This window comes from Panthera leo, chromosome D1 (assembly GCF_018350215.1).
Source record: "Panthera leo isolate Ple1 chromosome D1, P.leo_Ple1_pat1.1, whole genome shotgun sequence".
NCBI lineage: Eukaryota > Metazoa > Chordata > Mammalia > Carnivora > Felidae > Panthera > Panthera leo.
This window is the reverse complement of record NC_056688.1, coordinates 98600899-98626862: the sequence shown is the minus strand read 5'-3', so window position 1 is coordinate 98626862 and position 25964 is coordinate 98600899. Positions and strand designations below refer to the sequence as shown.

Here is a 25964-nt window from a genome sequence, read left to right as displayed (position 1 = left end):
CCTCAGAGAATGCTAAGTTCAGAGAGAGAAGGGGCAGGAATGAGGCTGAGTTGAAACTGGAATGTGAAGACCTCTGGTGCCAAGTGAAAACACCACCCTGGTCATAACCTTACCTCAGAAGTCTTGAGTGAGATCTCCACACACATCGATCTCCCAACGGCAGGCAGCTGTCCTGCCAGGGCCTTTTTTGCTTCATGTGTAACCTCTGGGATATCTTTGATTGCTAAATTGAACTAGAAAACAAAAGAGACTGTGTGAAACACTCACAAAAAACATTATGGAACCATAAAGCAGTAAGATGGTTATGTTGGGTAATGCATGCATTGCTTTGAGTGATTGAAGCCATTCATTCATTTCTCTCTTGCCCAGAAGAGACATCCTACATCAAAGCCCTAAAACTCAGGTTGAGAGGGCTAATGACTTATTACAAAGATTAGTTAACAAGATATTTTTGTTCTCTAAAGTCTAAGCTTTTCACCTACTGCAGCAGAAAGCCGAGAACCAAACAAACCTAGGACTAACATTTGACCTAGTGAATGGATCAAATGGAATTACTGTTTTAATGTTATGATTTAGTAATACTATAGATAGTATTCATTCCTACTGCATTAGGATTCCTTGTAACAGACACCATAGTATATCCCTTAACAAAAAACGGGAATTTTACCCAGTCTGAACCCGTCGGGGATGAAGATGAACGAGTACAAATCTTCTCACCAAGTCGAGCCTGGACAATCACTTGGACAGTCTGAAAAAAAGCAAACAAACAACCAAATCAAAGATGAAGAGTCTTAAATTGATTTGGTTCACAATCAGGGTTCACATCCTCTGAATGCAGGGTTAAAAAGATGCCAATGATCATAACTATACTGTAGGAAAGGGTAGGATTTTAAAATTGAAGGACAGATAGAAAAAACACTATACAAAACTAATACTGCAAATATTCTTGAGGGCATAATGTCACCAACTAGAGGAATTTTAGTTCAAGGCTTGGGATCTATAATATTCTCACATGGCAGAAGGAAATTTGCACATGGTGTCTCTGACTTTCATAAAGAAACAAGTCCAACCATAGGTTTAAATATTCACTGCCGTACACTTATGTAATCATAGTAGATTTAAACCAAGGATTCCACAATTATTCATATCATTTGGCCCATATGGCAAAAGTCTCCCAACTAATTTTACAACCAGAATCTACAGCATGGATTGTTTTTTTACATGGTAATCGTGAGAAAAAGCGATAAAGGTGGAAATGATTTTTAGATTTAGGAAAATATAACTTCTAAAGCATTCAAAATTCAGTTTTAATTCCTCATTTATCCAGAAGGAAATAATAAATGGAAGTTGGACATTTCAGAGTTAGTTGACGGTTTGGGAAAGATGCCCAAAATGATGTCCATTCCAGTCCACAGTCTTTGTTCCCAACCCAAGGGAACATACTGTGCCAATAACCTGGCATAATAGTTTGACATTTCTGCAAACAGCCTTACAAAAAAAAATTTTTTTTTGAACAAGTAGCTGTGGAAAATTGGAAGTTACTTTTTAGTTACACCCCCAGTACCGCCCCCAAACTTCACAGTTTGGTTTACAACAGACAGAAGTATCCCTTAAAATGGGCAAGCTGCAAGCTGTTATTCTATATTTCCAAAAAGGGAGAAGCACGGAAGTTATTTCTAACAGTTCTGAGTTCAAGAGAATAGACATATTACCTTGAGGGCAAAAAATTTAATAAACTTGTCCAGGTCCTTTCTGTCCTGGGAATTGAGATCAGTTTCCATTGCCTATAGGAATCTAAAACAGAAAAAAAAAGTGTTGAAAAATGTGACTAATATCTTTTAAATTCAAAGCATACAGAGATGGTATTGTCTAGCTGTGCAAACAATCATGTGGGAGGGGAAAAAAAAATCTCCCCCTAAGATACCAAAGTAAAAAGTATTAAGATACTATCTTGTGAGGAAAATAAATTCCACACAAAGAAATAAATCTAGAGACCTAAACAATGAACAAGACAAGCCATTTTACCTGCATCTGAAACTTTAAGCTTGAAATATAACTTATTGATTAAAAAAAGTTCTACTACCTAGCATACTGAAGATGTTTATTTAATTTATTAAATATATTTTTAATTTTAGAGAGAGAGAGGAGGGGAGAGGGGTGGGGAGAGGAAGAGAGAAAAAGAGAGAGAAGGAGGGAGGGAAAAAGGAAGGGAGAGAGAGAATTTTAAGCAGGTTCCATGCTCAGTGTGGAATCCAACACGGAGCTCAATCCCATGACCCTGGGATCATGAGCTGGGCTGAAATCGAGAGTCAGATGTTCAACTGACTGAGCCACCCAGATGCCCCATGAAGACTGTTTTTTTGCATTTTTTTTTTTAATATTAAAAAATGTTTGGGGCTCCTGGGTGGCTCAGTCAGTTGGCGTCTGACTTCAGCTCAGGTCATGCGCTGTGGCTTGTCAGTTCGAGCCCCACGTCAGGCTCTGTGCTGACAGCTCAGAGCCTGGAGCTGCTTCAGATTCTATGTCTCCTCATCTCTCTGCCCCTCCCATGCGTGTGCTCTGTCTCTCTTGGTCTCTCAATAATAAATAAACATTAAAAAAAAAATTTTTTTTTAATGTTTATTTTTGGGGGGGTGCTGAGAGAGAGAGAGAGAGAGAGGGATAGGGAGAGAGAGAACTCCAAGCAGGCTCCATACTGTCAGCACAGAGCCTGACGAGGGGCTTGATCTTATGAACTGAGAGATCATGACCTGAGCTGAAATCAAGAGTTGTACACTTAACCCACTGAGTCACCCAGAAGCCCAGAGGACTAAATTTTAACAAGATAAAAACTTTGTTAAAACAAAATGAGATCATTTATATTCCTTCAAAGGGCCACTAAATCAGTTGAACTTTTGGGGGTTTATGGACCCCTTTTGATAATCTGAAAACAAGCCTTTCTCCATAAAAATGCACATATATAGAAATGTTTGGATATAATTTCATGGGGTTCTTGGATTTCATGGGGCACACCATAGCCCCCTCAGGCTGAAATTGTTTGATATGGGGCTGGCATGAGGAAAAAAGCATTTAGGGAGAGAAGAACTTGAACGAAGAATATCAGCGACAGAGAACAAAATGGATTTGGGACGATTAAGTATTCCAGTTTTCCAAAGAATTGTGTATGGATAGGGAAGCAGTGTGGCTGGCTGGGGCCAGATCATGAGAATCCTGAATGCAATGCTAGAGCCTGATGTGCACCTAGTACACCAGAAATGGTAGCCTCCTCAAGACTTAGGAGGGAAGGAATTAACATAGTGAGGGTGCTAGCATCCTCTGAATGGTGCTTTAGAAAGATAGCTTTGCTGCCATGTTGCAGAAAAGGTTTGAGTATGAAAAGCAGAGAAACCGTTAATTCCCTGGTAATAATGAAGGCTTGTGGTCATGGCTAAAACTCTACTACAGACATGGTTTCAAATAGTATGGATGGAGATACTTTAAAGGAAGAGCCGGCAGGATTTAAGGACTGACTACAAAAAATTTAACTGGTTTCAGTTAACAATAAGCAAGGAAGCCAGAAGGAGAGCTAGTTTCAAGGAAAAATATAAACAAAAGAAGAGAGGTGAAACAGGAAAAATTTTAAATTGAGGTATAATACCGTACACAAAATTAAATTCAAAATGGATGAAAGACCTACATGTGAGACAGGAAACTATCAAAATCCTAGAAGAGAATACAGGAAGTAACCTCTTGGACTCTGGCCAGAGCAATTTCTCACTAGACACATCAGTAAAGGCAAGGGAAACAAAAGCAAACATGAACTACTGGGACTTCATCAAGATAAAAAGCTTCTACACAGCAAAGGAAACACTCAACAAAACTAAAAGGGAACCTTCGGAATGGGAGAAGATATTTGCAAATGATATATCTGACAAAGGGTTAGTATTCAAAATCTATAAACAACTTATCAAATTCAACACCCCAAAAACAAATAATCCAGTGAAGAAATGGGCAGAAGACATGAATAGACATTTTTCCAAAGAAGACATGCAGATGGTTAACAGACACATGAGAAAATGCCCAACCTTGGGGCGCCTGGGTAGCTCAGTCGGTTAAGTGGCCGACTTTGGCTCAGGTCATGATCTCTCGGGCCGTGAGTTCAAGCCCCGCGTCGGGCTCTGTGCTGACCCTCAGAGCCTGGAGCCTGTTTCGGATTCTGTGTCTCCCTCTCTCTGACCCTCCCCCATTCATTCTCTGTCTCTCCCTGTCTCAAAGATAAATAAACGTTAAAAAAAAATTAAAAAAAAAAAAAAAAAAAAAAAAAAAAAAAAGAAAATGCCCAACCTCACTTATCAGGGAAATACAAATCAAAACAATGACAAGATACCACCTCACACCTGTCAGACTGACTAAAATTAACAACAGGAAATAAGAGATGTTGGTGAGAATGCAGAGAAGGGGAAAACCTCTTACGCTGTTGGTGGGAATGCAAACTGGTGTAGACACTCTGGAAAACAGTATGGAGGTTCCTCAAAAGTTAAAAATAGAACTACCCTATGATCCAGCAATTGCACTACTGGGTATTTACCCAAAGGACACAAAAATACTGATTCAAAGGGATACATGAATCCCCATATTTATAGTTGTATTATCAACAATAGCCAAACTATGGATGTCCATCGACTGATGAATGGATAAAGAAGATGTGGTATATACATGCAGTGGAATATTACTCAGACATAAAAAAGGCTGAATCTTGACATTTGCAACGACATGGATGGAGCTACAGTGTTTTATGTTAAGTGAAATAAATCAGAGAAAGACAAACATCATATGATTTCACTAATATGTGGAATTTAAGAAATGAAACAGATGAACATAGGGGCGAAAAAAGAAAGAGGCAAGCCATAAAACAGACTCTTAACTATGGAGAACAAACTTAGGGTTGATGGTGGGAGCTGGGTGGGGAGATGGGTTAAATGGGTGACGGGGATTAAGGAGGGCGTTTGTAGTGATGAGCACTGGAAGTTACTCCTGAAGCTATATTACATTCTATGTTAACTAACTGGAATTTAAATAAAAACTTGAAATTACAAAAAAATATAAAAATAAAGATGAGGTATAACTTACATGTAGTGAAATGTGCAAATCTTGGGTATACAGCTCAAAAAATATTTTGTTTTCATTTCTATTTCAACACATAATACATAATTTTGTATATATACATGCATATAACCACAAGTCAGATCAAGTTATAGAACATTTCCAATACTCCAGAGGGCTCCTTTGTGTCCTCTCAGTCAATAAACTCACCAAAAAGGAACCATTATGCTTACCTCTATCATCATAGATCAGTCTTATCTATTTTGACAAATTGTTCCATTTATATAAATGGAATCAAACAATATTAACTCTTTTGTGGGTAGCTTCCTTTATTCAAATCATGCCTGTGAGATTCGTTTATAATGTTGTATGTAGCACTTTATTCTTTTTTCACTGCTATGTTGCACTCCGCTTCATGAATATACCATAAACTATAAATTCCAGGCTGATAAACATTTGGGTTGTTTCCTGTTTTTAGCAAGATTTTTACACAAGTCTTTTGGTGGATGTAAACACTCACTGCCATCAGATAGAAACCCAGGAGTGTTAATGTTGGGTCACAGAGTATACATATTTAGTGTTTTTTTAAATGTTTACCTTTGAGAGAGAGAGAGAGAGAGAGAGAGAGAGAGAGAGAGAGAGAAAGAGAACGCAAGCGGGGAGGGGCAGAGAGAGTGGGGGACAGAGGCCTACATAAAGCAGGCCCTGCATCCAACAGGCCTGAGGCGGGGCTCAAACCCATGAACTGGAGATGATTACCTGAGTTGAAGTCATTCAACCGACTGAGCCATCCAGGCACCCCCATAAACTTAAACAGACACCGACAGTTTTCTAGAATCTGTACCAAGGTACACTCTCACCAGCAGTGTATGAGAGTTCCAGCTGCTCCACATCTATACTACGCTAATACTTGGTACTACTAATTCTTTAATTTTAGCCATCCTGGTAAGGGTGTGGTAGTATCTCATTTAATCTGTATTAAATGATTAGTGATTAAATGACCACTGAATTTTCCCTACTAGCACCTTTTCATGTTTACTAGCCATTTGGAAATCCTCTTTAATGAAGTACTAGTTCAAGCCTTTTGCCTATTTAAAAAATTAGGTTATCTTTTTCTTACTGAATTGTAGAAGTTTCTAAAATATATATAGTAGATATAAATACTTTGTTGAATATATACTGTAAATATCTTCTCCCAGTTTGTGGTTTGCCTTTCTTACGACATCTTTTTCATGAGAATCTGAATATACTAACAAAGGCCAGACTACATATATAAAAATAGAGCTCTGACTGACAACCTGCAGAAACCAGCCCAGGAAGGAAGCCAAACTAATATCTCCGCCACCTAGTGCAAGAAGCCAACCTACTACCTACAGTAACCAGTCAAGGAAGGCAGACTATCTCTAGCAAGTAGTCCAGGAAGCCGAACAATAACCCTGTAAAGAGCCCAGTCAATACCTGGTTAATAACTGACAGCTTCCCCAATTTCTGTCCCTGCTTCCAACTTAAGAAAGCCAAATATGCATCCCTAACCAACCACATCCCTAACCAAGCCCCAACTTGTGGTTAGGCTGCCTACAGTGTTCCTATGCCAATAACCCCAAATCAGGACATACCTGAAGCTTTGTCTTTTTTCCACTTTTTTCCACTGGTCTACCTGCCTGTGAGTCTCTGCCAGTGCAAGTGATGGTGGCTAACTCCCCTGCCATGACAAGCTCTGATTAAATGGCCTTCACCTGTTCTTAATCTGTGGCGTTTCTTTATTTCTACATTAAAAGCAGCCTTACTGAGGTATAACTGGCAATAAACAATATCTGGAAGTGTAAGACATGGTAGGTTTTGACATATATTTGTAACTGTAAAACCACTACCACAAAATAGTGAACATCTCTATCCCTAAGTTTCCTCATATTCCTTTGTAATGCCTCCTTCCAGCCCCTCCTCAATGCCCCATCCCCAGGCAAGCGCTGCCACGCTTTCTATCACTATAGATCCCTATCTGTATTTTCTAGAGTTTTATACAAATTAGACCACACAGTATGTACTCTTTGGCTTCTTTCACTTAGCATAATTATTTGGAGGTTTACCCATGTTGTGTTCCACGTTCATAGCTTATCCCTTTTTATTGCTGAGTGGTATCCTCTTATGGAGTCTTTGAAAGTGATTAAAAGAGGTTCTTAAACTTTTTAAGTCCAATTTCTCAACTATTTTCAGCACTCCTTTGTGCTCTGTTGAAAAATTTTGCTGATCTCAAACTCATGAAAATCTTCTACATTTTCTTCTAAAAATGTTATTGTTTACATTTCATGTTTCGATTCATGATCCATCATAAATTAATTTTTCTTGTAGTATAAGTTTGGGGTTGAGGATCATTATTTTTAGTCTTAGCCAGTCAGCTCAGACTATATAATAGATTGAATTAGAAACACCAGAAGATCTATCTGAAAATGCCCAATTTGTAACTAATGAAAAGACTAAGACTGAGGTTAAAGTAGGAAGGGAGAAGTAGAAGTAGACATTCTCCAAAAAGAAGAAATAGTTTAAAAACTATAGCAGTACATAAAATTAACATGGAAGATAACAGAAAAAAAAAAAAAAAAAAACGAAGGCCACCAGAAAATATTGGCATAAAAGAACCATAAAGAGAAATGCAAGAACTAATCGGAGAAATAGGAGGCAAAAAGACTTCTGAGCTGTTATTACTGAAATCAAGAGGAAATAAGTTTCAAAATTGAAGCGATGGCCAAATAATATAAAGCTCTTGTGGAAGAGGCAAAACTTTACCTCTACCCATCGTAGGTTTTCAGCTGGGCCTCTTTAACAAAAAGACAGATGAATAAGAGGAAAAAAACAATTTATCAACACCTGCAGTGCACATCTCACAAGAGAAACCTCAACAGAAAAATAATTCAATACGGTGGCTTAGAACTGTTGCTTATATGGGATCTTCAACAAAGAATGGTAAATTTCTAGAGAAATGATGGGACAAAGGAAAGCAGTTCTTCCAAGGGCGGCAAACTGTAGGAAGGTATAAATATATGGGAGGAAACTAATGGAGTAAGGGGTGTTGGCAGATTCCACTGGTACCTTCTCTGAGCTGATAAGAGTCTGCCTCCAGGAAAAGGAGAATTTATATCTCACCTTTAGGCAGAAAAGCAGAAGGTAAAGAAAGGTTCTCCTCCATTTGCTGCTTAATTGCCTTAATTTTGATCTGTCAAAATAATTTTTATATCGAAGAGACATATTTTGGAGGGACACATTCTGATTTCCTTTATTCTTGAGGTGAGAAAAAGGACACTGGACTTGGCGGCATGTTGCTAATAACCTTTGAGAGGATTGGTTCTTAGAGTGGTGGTGATTCAACTGGCTTCTGAGAAGTTGTACAGAAAAAGACCTCAAGGTGTTGTTGAAAGGATTTTCTCTGTAACACAGGGCTATCTGAGCAAATTTATGTGGGGTGGGGGGAAGAAACCAATGAAGGAGAAATAAAATACCTGAGAAGAAACAATCCCCGGACTCAGAAGCCACAGGAGAGTCCACTGGGAACAAGGACAGGTTAAAGCCTAAAGTGATGCAAATTATAAGGGACTTACCTTTTGGAGACTACCATTTGTATGTCTGACAGCGTTTAAAACATACCACCCACCTTCAGACCTTCCTAATTGTGGTTAAAAATAACACAAACAAATGTTATGGTAAAAATTAAAAAACAAAAAACTTTTAAAGGGCTAAACTGCTTACAGCCCTGAAGCAACCCAGCAACAGATCTGAGATAAGAATAGTCCTGGAGGATTGCACTGCCCTTATTTTATACTGAAGTGGGGAACTGTGTTCCCACCACCAGAACTTCAACCAATGCAAACATAATAGCACAATGACTCTTGTGACTTTTTGTACCACTGTAAGCACTAAAAGGATTATGTAGCTAGAGTTAGTTACTGAGCCAAAAGGGTGATCTCGACTGGGGAAAAAGTTATCTATCTCACAGGCATCAGAGTTTGTTGTTCCCTCAGGCCTTGTCTATCACACAGTTAGTTCACAGGCTACAACAGGAATGTAATACAAAGTCTACCTTACGTCTTACTTTTTGCAAAATCCCTTGAGTGTTCCAAGGAATACAAAGGGGAAATTTGGAACAAACATTAAAAAGAGACCTACAATTGAATTCTGTCCTTTTTTCTGCCCTTTACTAATACTAGCCAGTTACTAAATCCTTCAAGCTCTTGTTTCTGCAAACTCCTTTATATTTGCTACTCTTTCATTTCCAAAGATACCACCTTAATCCAGGTCTCATTTCTTATCTGGAAGAGACTCACTTGGTTAGTTACTCTCCATTTGAAGAGGATCAGGATATGCCATCCCAAAATAAGCCACTTTGGCAAAAAGTTTATTTTTAGCTGAAGACATTTGAGATTCAACAGATGTAGAAAGAAACCTTCTCGGGCTTCCCTTATCTGACTAAAAGCAGAAACTTCAGAGAAATGAGGACAGCCATAAATTCCCATTTCAGGTTGGCATCTATTCCCAAGAGAGAGATCAGGAGTAGACCTACCATAAATCCTCTCTCTGGGGGAAGTTTCATGGTCATGAAGAAAAGGGAAAGACCATTTGCACCTACCTAAACAAATATCATCACAAACTTTCTTATCACCCATTTCTTCTCCTAAAAACTCATTTGTTTTTTCGAAAAAACCTTTTTTGCTCTTCCCATAAAAGCCTCTTCTCCTAGGCACCTTTCTCTTATTCAGTTAGGTATATAAGTCCCAAATTCTAGCCACCTGGGTTATTCATCGCTGAGCACCCCTATGGTTGCTAATTAGTCTTGTGTCAGTTTATGTTGCAGGCCCCCAAGTACTAAATGTAAGAGTGTATAGGAAAAGTTTTCCTCCCCAACACCTTCTAGGTTACACTGTAAACCTCAGGCAAACTGCTAAAAGACTAGTCTAAGCATGATGTCATTATATTGCTCCTATGCTCCAGAAATTTTGACAAACTCCTCAGTCTGACCTTCAAGATTCCCCAAGCAAAGTCAGCAGGAAAAACAGGTGAAGTGATTTTGAAACGGTGATCAGAGGCTTACTGGCACATTTAGGAAAGATCTCGGTCGCTAAAACTACCAAATAAATGGTGATCCAGAACCAGTGTCTAGTCCTTGTATGTACATGCTCAGAAAACTAATTTTATTAGTTCAGTCGAGGTTTTGAGAACAACTTCAGTTACAAGAGACTGCTTATACACCACAAATCCAATTATTTGAAAAATAAAATTGCTAAGTGGATGGAAAGAGAAGCATCAAGATATCAACATACTGCCTTTCCTAAAAGGAGACAATTTTGCGAAATTAAAATCATGTTGGATGGCTAACTGGTATCATCCCAGTATGAGGTCCATGTATCTTTCTCTCCCTCAGGGACAAGCAAGTTGGAATTCGACCACCAAGAACCAAGAGAACCTTCTCACTTGACAATGTATGTATTCGACTTTCTTTTAAGACACTGCCAACCATGGCTCAAGTTAGTCATTGTCACCAACAGTTACAACTGCCAAAATACATTAAGGGTGGAGGCCCTCTGATAGGGTGGGTTTTAAGGCAGTACATCAGCTGCTAGAGGACTGAGGCCAAGTAGGGCTTTTATGTTATCACTTAGTTCAAGTCAAGGCCATTTTACCAATTAGCATCCTCATCTCTCAATTACATTGCAAACTCTGCTGCAGACTTTTAAATTTCTTATCCCTTTCCTGATAATATGCTGAATATGTAAGTTAATTAGAGCTCCTTACCTCTTTATTAAATTTTTCGCCCTAGGGACATAACCTAATTACTGTATATAATTTCGGATATTTACAAAAAATTCTATGTGGTTCCCACCAACATAAATTTGATTAAATTTATCAAGTGTCATCTTTTACAAAATGGCTTAACTAGGTCAAAAATATATTTACACATCATAATCCTCCAACAATTACTGCTTCCCATCAAGCTTAATCAACACCTATTTTCCCCAGACTCACCACTTACAGCTTTGCCTTCCTGAGAAATAACCTCAGTTAAGGCCTTTGTTCAAAATTTGAAACATTTAAGAAATAACAAAAAATTATTTACCAGGCCTTGAATAGCAATTTCAATTTAGCAACATTCTCTGCACATCATTTTCATTAATAGAAATTCATAACAACAAATAAGTCTTTGAGGTTCCCAAAGTGTTTAGAACAGGTAGAGACTTATACCTTAATAAATTGTTTTTAAACAAGTACCAAAAATATAATAAATCAGAATGTGTGGTGTATATATGCCATGGAATATTATTCAGCCTTAAAAAGGAAGGAAATTCTGGGGTGCCTGGGCGGCTCAGTTGGTTGAGTGTCCAACTTCGGTTCAGGTCATGATCTCACAGTCCATGGGTTTGAGCCCTGCATCGGGCTCTGTGATGACAGCTTAGAGCCTGGAGCCTGCTTCAGATTCTGTGTCTCCCTCTCTCTCTCTGCCCCTCCCCCTCTTGTGTTCTCTCTCTCTCTCTCTCTCTCTCTCTCAAAAATAAATAAACATTAAAAAAAAAAAAAAAAAAGGAAGGAAATTCTGACACATGCTACAACATGGATGAACTTTGAGGACATTAAGTGAAATAAGCCAGTCACAAAAGGACAAATGCTGTAGGCTGGCACTTTTATGAGGCCCTTAGAGTGGTCAAAATCATGGTCAGAAAGTGTAATAGCGGTTGTCACGAGCTGGAGAGGAGGAGAGAACAGGAAGTTAGTGTTTAACAAGTATAGAGTTTCAGTTTTACAAGATGAAGAGATATGGGGTTGGACGGTGGGGATGGCTACATAGCAATGTGCATGTTATTTATTTAATACCACTGAACTGTACACTTAAAAATGGTTAAGGTGGTAAATTTTACATTATTCGTATTTCAACACAACAGCAACAAAAGAAAATTTGCCATTAAATTAATTCTCCCATTGTTATGTAATGGATGTAGGTAATCATCAACCTCCAAATACTAGACAGAAGGTTCTTTATCACTGCTCCAGTGCAAAATATATAATCAACTAAGGGAAAAGCACACTTAATCCGATAGGCAGGTTCTCTAGATCTTTTACTTTCAAACAAATGCTAATTTTAATTTTAAAAAAACTGTTCTACTTAAAATAGGCAGATAAACATTTATCTCAACTATTTTCCCAATCTCTAGTTAAAAACACAGAACTATAAAGGTTGTAAATAAATATTTCCTTTTATAGGAAATAACAAATGAAAGCTATCAACAAAACACTGGGGAAAAAAGTAAGCAGACTGGTTAAGTATAAAGGTTTCCATGCTTATGTTTACTTCTGCTCACTCCTAAAACAAAACAACAAAGAATGGGGGAGGGGGGTGCTTAAAAAGCACACACACAGATCAGAAGATGTGGCATGGAGATATCAGGCATGGAGATGACAGCATCACAGTTCTGGAAGATGGAAACCGGAAGAAACACATGAGTGAGGAGTGCAGAGCTGATATTCCAAGCCAGCCACAGGGCAAATCCAAAACAAAGCAAGTTCATCTGAACCAAAGAACCCAAGAAAGGTTAAGGAATGAGAGGTACCAGAACTCTCTTAATGTAGAATGGCAGATGGGGCTGAAAACAGGAGGATTATCTTAAGAGCCCACAGAAGAAGCAGTCAGACCCTACTCTGAGCCCTACCCTCCTTTCATAACCCCACTCAGGGCAGAACTGCCCTTCCTCTTTAATTTTAGAGGAGCGGACATTAATTTTTTTGAAACCATGAATCAGAAAACATGCTGGACTTCAGGGTGATTGGGTGGCTCAGTTACCTAGGTGTTTGACTCTTGCTTTCGACTTGAGTCATGATCTCATGGTTTGTGAGTTCGAGCCCTCAACAGGGCTCTGTGCTGACAGTGCAGAGCCTGATTCTCTCTGCCCCTCGGCCTCTCTCTCAAAAATAAACAAACATTGAAAAAAAAAAAAGCATGCTCAGGGCACCTGAGTAGCTCAGTCAGTTAAGCATCTGACTTCGGCTCAGGTCATGATCTCGTGGTCCGTGAGTTCAAGCCCCACATCTGGCTCTGTGCTGACAGCTTAGAACCTGGAGCCTTCTTCAGATTCTGTGTCTCCCTCTCTCTCTGCCTCTCCCCTGTTCACACTCTGTCTCTGTCTCCCTCTCAAAACTAAATAAACATTAAAAAATTAAAAAAAAAAAAGCATGCTGGACTTCAAGGATCAGATCCATATGAGGCACTCCCACTCCCATCTCCGAAGCCCCCTTCTTCACTTAGCTTGAAAAACACTGGCAGCCATGTTGGAGGCTTTCATCAAATGACTGGTGATCCCTTGGCTGTCCCATTCACACTTGAACATGAAGCACCAAAAAGACAGCAGAAACTCAGGTATATGCGTGAGGTTGGTTAACTGGTGGGGCTCACAGAGGGTCATCAGGAACAAGCTGTCCCCCCCCCCCCCCCCAATATTTTCAACTGAAAGAAACCTCAAGTGTCAGTATATAGAGGTTTGGCCCTCTGAGGACACTGAATTTTCCCCAGAGAAGCTTCTAAGAACCCTTGTCCTGCTGGGGACAAGTTTTCAATTCTTTATATGGTAAGCATATGTTTAATTTTGGGTAGGGGAATGGGTGAAACAGGTAAAAGAGATTAAGAGATACAAACTTCCAGTTATAAAATAAATCACAGGGATGAAAAGTACAGCATAGGAAATACAGTCAGTAATACTGTAATAAATCTATATGGTAACCTTGAATGTATATCTCATTTCATGAATGACATACAATGCTAAGTATCTTCTCATCTAATTCTTTGCCATTTGTGTATCTTTGATGAGAGGTCTCTTAAGGTCTTTGGTCCATTTTTTTAATGGGGTTGTTTTCTTATTGTTGAGATTTAAGAATTCTTTGTATATATTGAATAAGTCTTTCATCAGATGTGTCTTTTGCAAATATTTTCTTCTAGTCTGTGTCTTGTCTTCTAATTCTCTTGGTAACTTTAGTTCTTTTTTTTGAAAAGCAATTTATATATGGAACTAATCTAATATTGAACAGTTAACACTTCCTTGATTTATTTTAAGGATGACTATTATTAACCAAATTCAGTTGTTTTGAGTAACGACTCCTGACAAACAATATTGCTTTCATATTTATATAATGCTTATTTCTATTCACATAAATTACAAAATAGTAACCTCAAAAACTATTTTTTAAATGTTTATTCATTTTTGAGAGAGAGAGCATGAGCAGGGGAGGGGCAGAGAGAAAGGGGGACAAAGGATCTGAGGCGGGCTCAGTACTGACAGCAAGAAGCCTGATTGCGGGGCTCAAACTCACAAACTGCGAGATCATGACTGAGCCAAAGTCAGATGCTTAACCGACTGAGCCACCCAGGCACCCTAACCTTAAAAACTACTAAAGAGTAATGGTTGGGGGGGGGGGGTGGTGGCCCGGGGTGGTTCAGTCAAATATCCGACTCCTGATTTCGGTTCAAGTCATGATCTTGAGGTTCATGAGTTTGAGCCCACATGGGGCTCCACACTGACAGTGCAGAGCCTGCTTGGGATTCTCTCTCCATCTCTCTCTCTGCCTCTCCCCTGATCATGAACACGTGCATGTGCTCTCTCTCAAATAAACTAAAAAAGAGAGAGAGATAATAGTATATTTTGCCTATAATTAAAAAAATAAATTACTGGGGCACCTGGGTGGCTCAGTTGGTTTGAGCAACTGACTTGATGGCGGCTCAGGTCGATTTCAGGGTCCTGGAATGGAGCCCCACATTGAGCTTTGTGCTGAGCATGGAGCCTGCTTAAGATTCTCTCTCTCAGGGGGCACCTGGGTGGCTCAGTTGGTGAACCATCCAACTCCAGCTCAGTCATTATCTCATGGTTCATGAGTTCAAGCCCCGCCCATGTCAGGCTCTGTGCTGACAGCTCAGAGCCTGGAGCCTGCTTTGGATTCTGTGTCTCCCTCCTTATGTGCCCCAACACCACTCACGCTATCTCTCTCACAAATAATTAAATAAATAAATATTAAAAAAAAAAAAAAAAAAGATTCTCTCTCTCGGGGTGCCTGAGTAACTCAGTCAGTTAAGCCTCTAACTCTTGATTTCGGCTCAGGTCATGATCTCAGGGTTCATGAGTTCTAGCCCTGCATCAGGCTCTGTGTTAACAGTGTGGAGCCTGCCTGGAATTCTCTCTCTCCTCCTCCCCTGCTCTCCCTCTCTCAAAATAAATAAACTTAAAAACATAATAAAATGTTAAAAAATTAAACTCATGTTTACATGCAAGAATATGTAGATCTGTGGAGCACTGAAATTAAAACTCACAATTTTATATTTACTTTTCCAGCTAACAGTGAAAGATCAAAGACAATCTTTTCTTGCCAGTCATTTTTTCTACAGCAAGTATTTTCACATTTTCCTCAACAAAGGTTTCAAAGGCAGATGTATAAGAAATGGGTGAAGATTAAATACTTCTTCACAGTAGATTGTCAGGTAATAAGTGTATAATAAATAACAAAATTACAAAAATCACCATTTGCATCTATTATAGAATAAGTGACCCAAAATATCACCAGTGGATGATAAAAATCACTGGGTGAAAGTTTGCTGGCAAATGGAATATTTACACAATCTTCCCACAGATTACTTGTTAGTTACAGAGAAGTCTGGCCGTCAGAATCTTAACAAAGTGATCAAAGAAACATACCAACAATTGAAAAGTTGACATTATATTTTTCTTGATGTGATGTAGTAGGAAGGACATATTACCTAGGTGGCTTTCCTGCTAAAACTATGTAACCTGAATGTAAGCATGAAGAAGAAATCAGATGAGCTTAGGCATTTTATAAAATAATGGGCTTGTAGCTTCAAAAATGTCAATCTTATGAAAGACAAAAATAAAAAAAAGGCTCAAGAACTGTTTCAGACTAAAGGCAATTAAAGAGGTTTGACAACTAAATGCAATGTTTAATTATGGACTTTTTTATTTTTTTATTTTTAATTTTTTAAATGTTTATTATTTTTGAGAGACAGAGAGAGGCAGCATGAGCCAGGGAGGGTTAGAGAGAGAGAGACACACACACACACAATCCGAAGCAGGTCCCAGGCTCTGAGCTGTCAGCACAGAGCCTGATGTGGGGCTTGAACTCATGAACCCATGAGATCATGACCTGAGCAAAGTCAGCACTTAACCAACTGAGCCACCCAGGCGCCCCAATTATGGACTTTTAAAAAAGTTTCTATTAAAGGCACCTGGTTGGCTTACTTGGTAGAGCATGTGACTCTTGATCTCAGGATTTTAAGTTCAAATGTAGAGCTTGAGTGTAGAGATTCCTTAAAAATAAAATCTAATAAATAAATAAATAAATAAATAAATAAACAAACAAACAATATTGAAACAATTGGTAACATGTGAATGCTGACTATATACTAGGTAACAGTATTGCATCAATGTTAAATTTCCTGGCTTTGATACAATTACACTTTGGTCAATCCTCTTGTTCTTCAGAAATACAAGTAACTTTTCTCAGGGTCCAGCCAAAAAAAAAAAAAAAAAGGAAGGTGTCATATACTATTATATCATACAGTTTATGACACATAGATATATACTGTATGATAAGTAAAGCAATGTGCCAAAGAGTGAACAATGTGTGAATGTATGTGAAAAGTATATGAGAATTCACTGCAAAATTCTTATAATTTTTTTATTAATCAGATAGTTCTCAAAAAAAATTTTTAATTAACAAATAAAATCCATTCTCATCAAATGGTCTATAACAGGGCAGAGAATTTAACTAGCTTTTGCCCAGTGTAAAATTTTCTAAAATTAGGTCTATCTCCTTGTGGGCCTATTTCAAACACAAATTTTCAAACATCTGAAAGACTGCTCTAGCTGTACTTCCAAGATTCTGTCACAGAATATCCTTGCCTTGGAGTAAAGTAGGCAAAGAGTTTAATGCACTGTGCCATGATAGATGTCAGTTTAAAATCTCTCAGGCGAACATCCAACAAGGCGGCTTGAAATGATGTTGTTAGTCCTCCCTCCCGCTACGCATAAAAATGCAGATAAAATATGACAATATAAAGGTTTTGACATACAACTGAATAAGAAAGATTGAGAAATCCCAGGTTCCAGAAAAGGGTAAGTCAACACAATAGATGTAAGGGGAAAAACTGATGTCAGGGAGCTGAGGCCTATGAGCAGCAAGGTCAGGTTCTTCTAATGAGTGTATCAGAACATGCATGGGCATGGAAGATAGGACCTCAATGTTACAGGCAGGTAGAAACCCAGTACCCTGCACAAAACTGCACAGCCAAGTGCTCGTTGATCACAGAGGCCAGAAGAACCCTAAAAAAGCAATAAAGAGGTTTGTCATCTATCATAGCAAGGCTCAGAGGTAGGAAAGTCACTCTCAAAACTTCAAAAGCATAAGCCAGTAAATTACATGGACGTAAGATCCAGCATTATACATGCATAGTAAGGAAACAAAAAGCCAAGAAATTAATCTAAAAACTGGTTTAGAACCATTGTAACCCCTAGGAACAGGCAGAAGCAAGCCTGGGAGAAGCTTTCACAACCTTGGATTATCAAGAGCCTGCTGCCAGGCCACAACGCTCCCTCCCAACTTTTAGCTAGGTGAATTCATAATTTAAAATTTTAAAGACTGGAGCACCTAGCTGGCTCAGTCGGAAGAGTATGTGACTCTTAATCTTGGGGCTGTGAGTTCAAGCCCCATGTTGGGAGTAGAGATTACAACAAAACAAAACAAAACACCTTTTTAAAAATTATTAAAAAAATAAAAATTTACGGTCTGCACATGGAAATAAAACACCAAGAATGCAAAAGAACAAGACAATATAAGAAACTACATATCTGAAAGAGGAGAGTGTGCAAGTTGAAAGAAAATACACTTACTTGTGAATTTGGTAAACACGTAAAAGAGAAAGCTTATGGGAGCTACAGAACGCTAAGGCCCAAATCATCAGGAGTCTGTGTGGGTATGAAAGAACCACAGTTGTAAAGATCTGGGTATAAGGTGCAAGGAAAGGTAGTTTTGGAAAACTACAGAGTGTACGGTATTGGGAATGGAGAGTAGCTTTGAAGGACGGGGACACAGACCTGGAGCTTTTGAACTGGAGAAGCAGGGGTGATTTAGGATGTTGAGAAAGGCAACTGGGTGGGTTAAAAAAATTATTTCATAAGGTTTTTCTTAAAAATTGAGATGTACTGCATGTACCATAAAATTCACCATTTTAAAGTGTACAAATCAGTGCTTTTTAGTATATTCACAAGGACGCACAACCATCACATTTTCATGACACTAAAACGAAATCCTGTAGCTGTTATCACTCACTCTCTACTTCTCCCTCCTCTTCCCAGTCGCTGACAGGGAGCGCTAATGTGCTTTGTAGTTACGGACGTGCTTATCCTGGACATTTCATATCAAGGAAATTATACAATATGTGGCCTTTTTGTGACTTGTTTCTTTCACCTTAGCATAATGTTTTCAAGGTTCAATCTATGTTGTAGGTCTCAGTATTTCATTCCTTTTAATGACTGAATAATATTCCATGGCTACACCACATTTGGTTTACTGATTCATCAGTTGATGAACATTTGAGCTGTCTCTACTTTTTAGCTATTATAAATAATACTGCTAAGAACATTCATGTACAAGTTTTTGTGTTAACATATGTTCTCAATTCTCTATATATACCTACAAAGGGAATTACTGGGTCATATGGTAATTCAACATTTAACTTTTTGAGAAACTGCCAAACTGTCTTCCAAAGCAGCCATACCATTTCACATTAGGTAACAGGTTGAATTTTTTTTTAATTTAACTTTATTTTTGAGAGAGACAGCAAGGGAGGGACAGATGGGGGCGGGGGGAGAGGATCAGAAGCGGGCTCCGTGCTGACAGCAAAGAGCCCAACACAGAGCTCGAACTGTGAGATCATGATCTGAGCCGAAGTCAGACACTTAACCAACTGAGCCACTCAGGTACCCTTAATAGGTTTAATTTTAAGATCAGCACACAAAACGAGCACAAAAGGGACAGAGATAACACGTATTACGTATAGGTCTTCTTTTCCTTTTTCTCCAAGTATTTCCTTGTTCTTCACAGTCCATCTCTGTTCCTCCTTTCCATTTTTACCCATAATATATATCCCAGATAAATTTATTATTGCTGTATTAATTTCTTTTTTCTTGGACCTAGAGCTTTATTTTTTTCAAATTTTTACTTAAATTCTAGTTTCTTAACATACAGTGCAATATTAATTTCAGGAGTAGATTCAGTGATTTCTCACTTACATACATACCCAGTGTTCATCCTAACAAATGCCCTCCTTAATGCTCATCATCCTTCTAGCCCATCTCCCACCCACCTCTCTCCATTAACCCCTTAGTTTGTTCTCTATCTTTAAGAGTCTCTCATGGTGGGGCACTTGGGTGGCTCAGTTGGTTAAGCATCCAACTCTTGATTTCGGCTGAGGTCATGATCTCACTGTTCGTGGGATCGAGCCCCACATCGGGCTCTGCGCTGACAGCATGGAGCCTGCTTGGGATTCTCTCCCTCCCTCTCTCTGTCTTCCCCTCCCACACTCGCATGCTCCCTTGCTCTTTCTCTCAAAATAAATTAAAAAAAACATTTAAAAAAATCTTAAAGAAAAAAGTCTCTCATGGTTTACTTCCCTCACTTTCCCCCCTCCTTTTTGTTCATCTCTTTTTGTTAAACTCCACATGAGTGAAATCATATGGTATTTGTCCTTCTTTGACTGACTTATTTCACTTAGCATAATACACTGTAGCTCCATCCACACTGTTGCAAATGGCAAGATTTCATTCCTTCTGATGACTGAGTAATATTCCAGTGTGTGTGTGTGTGTGTGTGTGTGTGTGTGTGTGTGTGTATCATATCTTTATCCATTCATCAGTCAATGGACATTTGAGTTCTCTCCATAGCTTGGCTATGTTTTAATTTTTTTTTTAATTTACAAAAACAGTGGATATTTTTTTTCTCTCAGAAAACAATTAAATGTAAAATTGTGTGACTTAAAGCTAATTTTTTAAGTTTCTATTGTGAAAAAATTTAAACATCACTATCTCCAATAATGTGGGATAAGGTCTGCCCTTAGCCTTTGCCAGAACCGCATTTAATTTCTCCCTGGAAGAAAATAATGTCACCCTAGCCCACAAATTGTCTCTACAATTTTTCATATATAGTATCTGGCACATATTAAAATAAACTGGGCATTCATGGAGATAAACCCACATGACCAAAATCTAACAGATACAACATTAGAAATACACTAGAAATACATTAGAAATACATTAACAAAGTTATCAAGACAGAGACTTAAATATTACCATGCTTAATATGTTCAATTAAATAAAGCACAAAGTTGAGGATTTTGACAAAGAAATACTGCAAAAAAGAGCCAAGTAGAAATTCTAGAACTAAAAAACAAAAGAAAAAGCCCCCACTAAATTAAGGACTCAGTGGTTACTAGGAATTTATCCACAGGATACAGGAGTGCTGATTTGCAGGGGCACCTGTACCCTTATGTTTATAGCAGTGCTATGACAATAGCCAAATTATAGAAAGAGCCCAAATGTCCATCAAGGATGAATGAAGATGTGGTGTGTACACACACACACACACACACACACACACACACACACACACTGGAATACTACTCACTGATGAAAAAGAATGAAATCTTGCCATTTGCAACAACATGGATGGAACTGGAGAGTATTATGCTAAGTGAAATAAGTCAGTCAGAGAAAGACATACCATATGTTTTCATTCCTATGTGGAATTTGAGAAATTTAACAGAAGACCATGGGGGAAGGGAAGGAAGAAATAAGTTACAGAGAAAGAAGCAAACCATGAAGAGATGCTTTTTTTTTTCTTACTTTTTCAATGTTTATTTATTTTTGAGAGACAGAGACACAATGTGAGCAGGAAAGGGGCAGAGAGAGAGAGAGATCTTAAGAGACTCTTAAATACAGAGAACAAACAGACTCTTAAGAGACGTTAAGAGACTCTTAAATACAGAGAACTGAGCGTTAATGGGAGTGGGGAGATGGGGCGGGGCGGGGAACAGGGAAAATGGGTGATGGGCATTGAGGAGGGCACTTTTTGGGATGAGTACTGGGTGTTGCATATAAGCGATGAATCACGGGAATCTACTCCTGAAGCCCAGAGTAAACTATGCACTGTATGTTAGCTAACTTGACAATAAATTCTTTTTTTTAAAAAAAGGACTCAGTGGTTGAGTCTTTGGGCACCTGGCTGGCTCAATTGGTAGAGCATACAACCTTTGATCTCGAGGTTGTAAGTTTGAGCCCCATGTTGGATGTAGAAATTACTTAAAAATAAAATCTGGTGGGGTGACTCAGTCGGTTAAGCATCTGACTTCGGCTCAGGTCATGATCTCATGGTTGGTGAGTTTGAGCCCTGCGTCCGGCTCTGTGCTGACAGCTCAGAGCCTGGAGCCTGCTTCAGATTCTGTGTCTCCCTCTCTGCACCCACCCCCCCCCCCCATACTCTGTGTCTCTGTCTCTTTCTCAAAAATAAATAAAACATTAAAATAAATAAATTAATTAAATAATTAAATAAAATCTTTGAGGGGCACTTGGGTGGCTAAGTCGGATGAGCCTCCTGACTTGATTTTGGCTCAGGTCATGATCCTAGTGTTGTGGGATCAAGCCCTGCATAGGCCTCCACACTGAGTGTGGAGTTTGCTTAAGATTCTCTCTCTCTCTCCCTCTCTCTCTGCCCCTCTCCCCTGCTTACACTCTGTCTCTAAAATTAAAAAAAAAAATTTAATACAAAATAAAATAAAATATTGAAAAAAAAAAAAAGCAAAAGAACTCAATGGTTGGGTCTAACAGATGAGACCAGAAGAAGACAGAAATAGTGAACATGAATATAAGCCAAAAGAAAATATCAGGAATGAACTACAGAGAGGCAAAAGGATGGAAAATAAAGAAAAGTATATGAGAGGCCCAGAATGACCATATACTTTTGGGGTATTTTTGAAAGTGAAAGGGCACTATTTAAGGTGTTTTTTAATCATACCATGACAATAGGTACATAATGCGACGTGAGGTTATCTGAGACATTGAGAACACAGGGAAAAGTCTAACATATGTGTAATTGGAGGCCCAGAGGGAAAGGGGAAAGAATAAGGAGAAGAAGCAAAATTAGGAAATGCATCCCTGAGAATTTTCATGTAAAGGGGTAAGGAAAAATAAAGTGGGTAGGTATGGTCTGGCCAGATTATTGGGGAATGATGAAAGTGAGCAAAAAGAGACTCTAAAAGATTAGTAGGAAGTCAGTGCAGATTTTTCTTTGGATAAAGATTTAGGGACATTAATCTAAATACAGAGTCATGGGGGATAAAGTAAAGGGACAAAAAGCAATGAGACCAGCTAGGAAGCTACTTCAGCAATCCAGACAGGGGTTGGTGATAACATCGGATTTAAGGTGATACAGGCAATAAAAGAAAAAAAAGGGCAAATAATTTCAAAGAAATAACTGAATAATTTGGCAAGAGATTATATAAATATGACTCCAGATGATATCTTTCGTCCTTAAAATTGGGAAAAGTTAACTAAAAAAATAATCTGTTTTCCAGTTGTTGTTCTTGTTTTTGAGAGGGGGGCACAAGTGAACGAGGGACAGAGAGAGAGAGGGAGACAGAAAGAATCCCATTAGGGGCAGAAAGGGAGAGAGAGAAGCTGGACTTACCAAAAGCTTGAACTCATGAACCGTGAGATCATGACCTGATGCTTAACTGACTGAGCCACCCAGTCACCCCTGTTTCCCAGTTTTTAACATGGAGTTTTTTAATATTTTGGATTCAGACTTAAAAGCTCAAGATGGCAAATCAAGAACAATAAAGAATAGATAAGTACAAGTACAAACAGAACAAAACAGTAATCTTCCCACTTTCCAGGCAATTAGAGTTACCCACTTTCCAGGCAATTAGAGTTATTATTAAATTGTAGAGATCCTCTTTTCCATTTAGAAAGTTCTTTGCAGACAAATGATGAACAGAACAGAAAGGTTTAAACAACTGAAACAGTCTTCCTACCTAAAAGAGTTACAAAGAAAGTTTGGAAATAAAAAACAGAAATATACTCTGCTTAAACAAAAAGAAAAAAAAAAGAGGAAGACGAAAGAAAGAAAAGTAAAAGAAAGGAGAAGTAATAATATTTATAACAGGATTCTGGGCCAAAAGTGATGAAATAAGATTAAAAGGGATATTGAGTAATGACAAAATACTCTCTGAAAATATAACAGCCATAAACCTTTATACATAAGCAATATAGTAATAAAATACATAAAGCAAAAGTTCTTAGAGATAGTAGGAGAGCTTGATAAAACCAAAACTGTACCTGAATATTCAACATAACTTTTTGACAGCTCAAGTAGATATAAACAAAAATGTAGAAGAACCAAATAATAAAACCAAGTCTATATGTATGTACTGGTATACAGGGCAAGTCACTCGATCCTTCCGTACCTTACATTTCTTTCTTATAAAATGTCAATAAGTGATACCTACCTCACAGGGTTGAGGATTAAATGAGATAGCTCCTGTAAAGAGTACTTGCTACATATGAGACCCTCACTAAAGCTCTTGTTATCTAACTTAACCATTCACATTCTCTCAGGTTCAAGGAACATGATAAATTAATCATGCTTTTGACTGATAAAATAAATTTTCCAAGATTTTTTTGCCCATAATCCAATAAAATTAGAAATATACATGGGGCACCTGGGTGGCTCAGTTGGTTAAACATTTGAGTTCAGCTCAGGTTATGATCTCTCAGTTCGTGGGTTCAAGCCCCGTATCGGGCTCTGTGCTGACAGCTCAGAGCCTGGAGCCTGCTTCAGATTCTATGTTTCCCTCTCTCTCTACCCCTCCCCTGCTTGTGCTCTCTCAAAAATAAACATTAAAAAAAAGAAACATACAATAAGAAGTTAATCATGTATAAATTAAATCATGTATAAATAAACACTTAAATAAAAACCAAAGTTACAATTACCTAGAAATTAACAAAATGGAAAATATCTGATGACAAAAAAGAGATACAGCAAAAGGAGAATTCAGAAGAAAATGTAGAGCATTAAGTAACTGTATAATTAAAAAGATTACATTTAAGTATTCAATTTAAGAAACCAAAAGTAACATAAACCAAAAGAAAAGGAAGGTGGGAATAATGATAAAAGCCATGCTTGGTTAATTATTTATACCACAGAATAAATAAGGCCAAATATCTGGTTTCTTGCAAATTCCAACAGAAATAGATTCAGGAGTAAAAACACCCTTAAACTTATATTTAAAATAGGACAACTAAATCTCAATAAGTATTTCTCCGTATAATCTCTTTCCTAATGACCTAATAGTTGTGGGCAATACAGAAGAAATTGGAGGGGGCAGGGAACAAAAAAACCTCAATATTAGAGAGAATATAAAATGATTTTTAACTCTGTTTTTCACATTTGTATGAATCGAAAGTCAAAAGTGAAAACAGTCATTTTCAAAGGCAACAATATTAAGTTAACACTTCTATAAATTCTTTATTTACCTTTATTTTACTAAGAAGCTACTACTGACTGATAGTCAACTGTGAGTTGTTAACGGAACTATTTTTCTAAGTATTGGTCCCCTTCTCTTGTAACCAAGGACATATAGGTGACACCACTAGGGCCAAACAAATTTCCTGTAACACCTACACTGGCATTTAGAAGATTTTTTTAAATAAACTGGCCCACAGTTTACTCTACAGTTAAAAACAACTGATTATTTAAAATTAATTTTAAACCTGTTTAACGATTTAAAATCTATTTTAAAGATTTAAAACCAATTTTACATTTCTGTAAGGATTTAAAATCCTTTTAAATTTAAAACCCAAACTCAAAGAAAAGTTTGTTGATGCTCCTTGCGCAGAGAGGACTAGATAGCCTCCTTTGCATTCTTCCTGGCTGCACTGCCCTTATCCTATCAGGGACAACCTGCAGTTTTTACTGGTGTCCACAATTTGACTAAGAGGAAGCAAAGATGAGCAACTCATACACCCTTTCCTCTATTGAACCCATGCTTGAAAAAATGGGGCCTTGCTCAGTTCAACACCCCAAATTGGTGTTGAATTACTTCCAAGTAATCCACACATAAAACCCAGATAACCTTTGTTCAAGAATTTTTAGAAGAAAAAAAAAAGCTTATGTATACATGTAATAATGTATACATATTTGAAGACTCTCAAGTCAGCATACAAGCCAGAAAAGTCTTAAGGAATATGAGCTCATTCATTAGCTGAACAGGCTGCATTTCTTAGTGAGTCTCTACACATTTACTGCATTAAAAAATAAAAACAAAAAACTACGTTAAATAATAAAAGGTCATAACAATGAGGAATTTTTTAGGTGTACTCTTCATCCTCTAATCTAAGGAGCTCTCCAACCAGTGTTATGAATGCAATTATTCATCTCTTCCATAATAAAGTTTTAAAAAGAAAAGAAATATTTGGGGCGCCTGGGTGGCTCAGTTGGTTAAGTGTCCGACTTCGGCTCTGGTCATGATCTCATGGTTCATGGGTTTAAGCCCCGTGTCCGGCTCTGTGCTGATGTCTCAGAACCTAGAGTCTGCTTCAGATTGTGTCTCCCTCTCTCTCTGCCCCTCCCCTGCTTGTGCTCTGTATCTCTCTCTCTCAAAAAACATTTAAAAAGTTTTAAAAGAAAAAGAAAAGAAATATTTAAAAGTGAAGTTTCAGGGGTTTTCAGGTATTGCCAAGGTTAAATAACTTCTCTCCAGACAAATATTCCAAAACAAATACCTTTCACTCCCACTTGAC

General features: G+C 38.0%; 1 protein-coding gene across 11 annotated transcripts in view; it reads right to left on the bottom strand.

Annotated features, from left to right (window-relative positions):
- ATG13 (autophagy related 13) overlaps positions 1-25964 on the bottom strand; it is a 50985-nt gene that overhangs the window by 22182 nt on the left and 2839 nt on the right. For all 11 annotated transcript variants that reach the window (XM_042906756.1, XM_042906755.1, XM_042906754.1 and 8 more), the window contains exons 2-4: positions 1713-1794; positions 668-748; positions 114-233 (exon numbers count right to left, since the gene is read on the bottom strand). In XM_042906756.1, coding sequence (XP_042762690.1) covers positions 114-233; positions 668-748; positions 1713-1781 — 270 coding nt within the window. In that variant the 5' untranslated portion in view covers positions 1782-1794. The remainder of the gene's footprint in view (positions 1-113; positions 234-667; positions 749-1712; positions 1795-25964) is intronic.